Source organism: Triticum aestivum, chromosome 4D, assembly GCF_018294505.1.
Source record: "Triticum aestivum cultivar Chinese Spring chromosome 4D, IWGSC CS RefSeq v2.1, whole genome shotgun sequence".
Taxonomy (NCBI): domain Eukaryota; kingdom Viridiplantae; phylum Streptophyta; class Magnoliopsida; order Poales; family Poaceae; genus Triticum; species Triticum aestivum.
In genome coordinates, this window is record NC_057805.1 from 88514118 (window position 1) to 88519322 (window position 5205).

Consider the following 5205-nt stretch of genomic DNA (forward strand, 5'->3'; position numbering starts at 1 on the left):
CGCATCACCGATGCTCACCATCACTGGTTACAGCAACGATGATCGTCTGTTTGCAACTCCTAGTGATTCCCATCGTAGCATGGCGGTGGCCCGTTGCAGCATCTCGACGTCAGCATCGTGGCATCCACACACGCCAGTCGTAACTTCGGCTCCCTTATTGCAGCCTGCCATCTCGTCGGTCCTAGCAAAAATCGAAGCAAAACGGTTGTAGCTTCCATGGGAGCCGATTGCAGCTTTCCCTCCCTCCTCACTGGCACTGTCGTAGCTTATGCGCGCCGGTTGCTGCTTTCGCCATCGCTGGTTTTAGTGGTGGTGGACCATAGCTTAGCGGCGGGCATGGAGGCACTCGTGCCGGAGATCAACGGTGGGGATGAGAAAGCCACTGGAGCTACACGTAGGACGAGCCGAGAGAGAATGGCCACGAACATGAGTTAGGAAAGAGGTGGCCGGTACAGGATGGCGACGAGCGAACGTGCGAGAATCGAGAACTTGCAAAAAAATAAAATCAAAGGAGCTGAGAGAGGATGGCGACCAGCGCGCAACCCAGAGATGATGACAAGCAAGCGAGCGGCGCTGCAATCGACCGATGTGAATCGTTTTCCTACTACAATAGGTCTGGTTCAGAAAAGACTTACCGGCATGGATTGGTACCAAAAAAGCCCTAGGCAAGCAGACCTAATTCTAACAGCCGGTACGGTAACAATGAAAATGGCTTCTACACATTCATTCAAAGATCGCAGAAAACTAGATAAACAACCTTTTAGGCAAGCAAACTCATTTCAGAAAATTTGCAACCAGGTACGACTCTTACTAGGTTTCAACAGCTAAATCACAATAACAGTAGCACATGACACGAAGAATTCATAGATGAGACAGATTCTGAAAACATCAGCTAGTACAAAACTTGGGCAGGGGAAGTATCCAAGTATCACATGTTCGTTTTGACAAAATGATATAACTGATGATGCGCAGCAACAGCTCAAGCCTTGAGCTTGCCGTAGAACCTCTGCTTCTCGTCCGTGGTCTGGAAGCGACCGTGCCCGAACTTGGAAGAGGTGTCGACGAACTTGAGCTTGATCTCCTCCAGGGCAAGACGAGAGGTCTGCTTCAGCAGGGACTGGCGGAGGGTCACCACACGCTTCTTGGGGCCAACACAGCATCCCTTGATCATCAGGTAGTCAGCCTTCACCACACCATAGTGAGGGAAGCCACCCATGGGAGTGATGTCCTTCTCGGTCCTGTAAGATCAAACCAGTGCATAAGGATCATCACCAGATCCAATTCAAACCAGAAAGTACATAGATGACAGACAAAACAAAAACACACCTGTCGAACTCGGTAGAGGCATCATGAGTTTCCTGTCCAACCTTGCCAATCTTGTAGACCTTCTTGTTCATCTCAGTTCGGTGGTGGTATCCATTCTGACCAGCACGAGCAACAGTGTAGGACACCCTAGCAGGATGCCAGGCACCAATACAGGCAACCTTGCGAAGACCTCTGTGGGTCTTGCGGGGAAGACGGGTGACACCCCAACGTGTCACAACACCTTCGTAACCCTTACCCTTGGTAACTCCGATGATGTCAATCATCTCATCCTTTTGGAAGACTGCATCAATGGGGACTTCCTTCTCAAAGAAGTTGTAACCATAGTCGACCTTATCGGCAATGGTGCCGCCATTGATCTGGATCTCCATGAGGTGAGCCTTCTTCTGCTTCAAACCCTTCATCTTCCTGATCTGTATCACATGAAGAAAGCAACATGAGTAACATTACTGTCACGAGTGAACAACAAGGGCAAAAGATAGAAAGTACCAAGACAATTTCTGACCTGGGTATGGGCGATAACACGGACAACAGTAGCATACTTCTTCATCTTCTCAAGCTGCATCTGGATTTCTTTCTTGCCAGCATCACTGTCATACTTCAGAGCATACTTGGTGAAGGCCTTCTTCTTGCTCTTGCACCAGTTCTTGTAGAACCTTCTCCTGACATCTTCGCTGAGATGCTGTGCCCAGACAGAGTTGAGAGTACGAAGGCCACGAGGAGTCTTCACATAGGCAACCAGTCCAACAATAACAATCGGGGGTGTCTCAACAATGGTGACAGCCTCACATGTCTCCTTCTTGTGTAGCTCTGTGATATATCAAATGGAGTGTTATCACACATATGCAACAGCCATTTACAAATTCAAATAGAGTTAACTAACAGATTCATGATTCAACTTCTGTAACGCTAGAATGCATTTCAACAGCAATAATGGTGGTAAGGATTCAATTGGGTAAAACAAGAACGTGAACATAGACAGAAGTTAGTAAACATACTGGAACCAGGCTTCTCAACCTCACGCACAATGTGGGTCATCCCAGCCTTGTAGCCAAGGAAGGCAGTAAGGTGGCATTTCTTGGATTGGTCATCTCTGGGAAAGGCCTTCACTGCAATTAAGACAGGCAAATATTAGATTGATATAACAAAATCAATGGAATGTCTGATTTTCGCAATGACTGGAAGCAGCATTGAAGAATCAAACAAGCAGTGTGCCACATGCCACTGATGTAATCACAGGGAAAGCTAAAAACACTACGAATTTGAAAGAAGCAATTTACTACAGTAAACATTTGCTGAATGTGCTAGTATTTGGCATCTTTCCAGACTAGCAAAATTTGACTGAAAACTGGTGCACAAATGCAAGTGTAATCTATGACAAATGTTGTCAACAATAGTTTACCGGCTGTGTTCCTTACATACACATGAAAAACAGCATTGCGGTAACAACAAAACTAATTGAAAACGTGCAAATTAAGGATTACAGGTTGCACAGAAACTAATTGAAAACTCCAACTAAGGACTAGGTCAGGAGGAAATCTATGGACGCGAAATTATGGCATGGATTCCTAGTTACGAGCCTACTACCGCACATGAAAAGGCCACTAACCCAAGCATGTTCCAACAAAAAGCAACGCACCCAAACAATCTATCCTAACAAGCCGGCTCGCCTCACTGATCTACTCAACATACAAACAGAGCATAGCACGGCTACATCTGCAGGTGGAGAGTAACTAAGCAAGCAGGCATACCCTTTCCGCGGTGGCGCGAGCACCGCTTCCTGGGGAGGAAACCGAGGGATCCGTGCCTCGGGTGCTCGAACTTACGGTGCGACATCTTCCCTTCCTTCCCCTGCGGATAACAAATCAGGAATCCATCAGATCCAGGCAGCACAAGAGCGCAACGAAACGACCACGAGTTCACGACTTGGGGCGGCGGCGGCAGAGCCTGGCGGCAACGAAATGCCATCCGCCGTCGACGGTGAGAAGAGAGCAGAGACGATGGAAAGGGAGGAGGAGGCTCAGTTTACCTGCGGAGGTGGAGGCGGCGGCGGATGGGGGAGGGTGGTGTGTGGAGGAGGAGGGCACGTAAACCCTAGGAGAGCTTATATAAAGAGGGACCCCAGGGTGAGGGTTTTGTTCGGTCGGACGGAAATGCCCCTTGCGGATCTTGCTAGGGCTAATGAGGCCTGGCCCGTTTTCTCTGCTCTACGTGTGGGTTCCGGCCCAATGTGTTCTCTAGGAAAAGAAAAGGTTACTCTGCTTTCTCTCCCCCATAAAAAAATTATAAGGCCTGGCTCAAGCTGGGAGGGTCGATGACGTATGTCGACCCAAGCCGCATCAAGATAGTCTAAACTTGCATATATCATTGTACTTTTTCTTTTATTATGAAAAAACCTCTGAATATGAGGGCTTTGAAGAGTCATTTCCTAAAATGCCTTCTTGGTGAAAAACAAACGAGGGGGTCTATGAAGGTATATTCCAAAATCCATCGACATTTTGTTGTTTTGTTCTTATTTGTCCGCGTAAGTTGCAATAGGTGTGTAAGAAGATCCCACACTGGAGCACTCCACTAGCGGCCTTCCTGAAGTTCCATGTAGATGAAACGTTAGTAAGTCTATCGAGGAGCTTTAGAGGGATTTGTCAAACATGTGAGGTGTATCACAATGGTGCTTCGATGGTCGTCACCAGTAGTATGATTGATCCGGTAACCTTTATCCCTAGTGTAGGAGATGGATGGTCGCGAGTTGGTTACCGTGTCTGTTGACGTATAATGTGCTGCCTAGTCTCTTCCATCAGATCGGTCTTTTGGTTGCATGGTTAGAGTATGCACTTCTACATGGTATCGGAGCTAAGAGGTCTTGAGTTCAAGACCCGGCTGGTGCAATTAAATTGCAGCCCACTTTCGGTCCACGTTAAGGCCTGAGGGAGCCACACGTGAGGGGAACTGTTGACGTATAATGTGCTGCCTAGTCTCTTCCATCAGATCGATCTTTAAAATGTAAAGTGCAACGTAGAATCCCGTGTTATGGTTAAGCATCACATTTGGCTGCTTTAGTCACCGAACATCTGCACTGCACCTTTCAATATTTTGCTGTTTTAAAGCACTAATAGGGTAATAGCTTCCAAAATCATCTCCCCTTTCTTTATGTCGAGAACTTCACGTCTGTAAGTTACATGCAGTACTACCACAAGATGAAAAAGCAGTGTATTCTATTCTCAAATGAAAGCTTTCATTCTTGAGTACGGCTCCACAGCCACTCTCAAACTGTGTGTCTCCTATGGGCATTCATTGTAACTATATTTTTCTCTTCAAAAAATCATGTTCGAGAGCATTAGAACACGCACCCTACAACACTAGCCATCATCAAATTGCTACGGGTAGCGGATGGGACGGAAGTAGGTCAACCAGGGAAGGAGAAGGTGCGAAGGAGGATAAAGGAGAGGTGAATATAAGGAGGCGAAGTCGACGAGGACAAAGGTGACGATGGCACAATCAATAACGATGGATGAGGGGGTTATGAGGTTCACGAGAGAAGATATGCCAAATACGGTGACACTGCAAGGGAAGGAAGAGGAAGGAGAAGGAATCAACAGATGTGGGAAAGATTAGCACAAACCCAACACGAAAAAGCCTTTGTATGTGTGCGATTTTCGTATGACACTATATGTCCAGCCATCCATGCATAGCATAAAGTGCAGCACATCCGTCAGATTGTGCAGCACATCCATCAGATTGTCAATCGTATCAGGATCATACATTAAGTGTCGGATGTGCGGTAGTTCCATTCCTTTATCTCTATGTTCTGTTTCAGTGAGTTCCTATATTGAATATAGTGGGGAACAACACACATTGGTATAGATGCAGCTGAAGTTCACCATA

At 46.8% G+C, this 5205-nt stretch overlaps 1 protein-coding gene across 1 annotated transcript; it reads right to left on the reverse strand.

Moving 5' to 3' along the window:
• Window positions 1-811: 811 nt before the first annotated feature.
• Window positions 812-3454, reverse strand: LOC123096408 (60S ribosomal protein L3). Its single transcript, XM_044518145.1, has 6 exons — window positions 3353-3454; window positions 3075-3174; window positions 2322-2432; window positions 1829-2133; window positions 1327-1736; window positions 812-1238 (listed from the first exon to the last, which is right to left on the reverse strand). Exons 2-6 carry the CDS (start codon window positions 3157-3159, stop codon window positions 980-982), a joined length of 1170 nt encoding a protein of 389 aa, XP_044374080.1. The 5' UTR covers window positions 3160-3174; window positions 3353-3454; the 3' UTR covers window positions 812-979.
• Between the last annotated feature and the right edge of the window lie 1751 nt (window positions 3455-5205).

Bases quoted from the DNA above. Each gene is read 5' to 3' on its own strand.
- LOC123096408 (XM_044518145.1), bottom strand. From the start codon at position 3,159: ATGTCGCACCGTAAGTTCGAGCACCCGAGGCACGGATCCCTCGGTTTC. The intron at 2,134-2,321 runs GTATGTTTACTA...GATATATCACAG, and splicing joins GGTTGAGAAGCCTGGTTCCA to AGCTACACAAGAAGGAGACA. The intron at 1,239-1,326 runs GTGTGTTTTTGT...TTGATCTTACAG, and splicing joins GCCTCTACCGAGTTCGACAG to GACCGAGAAGGACATCACTC.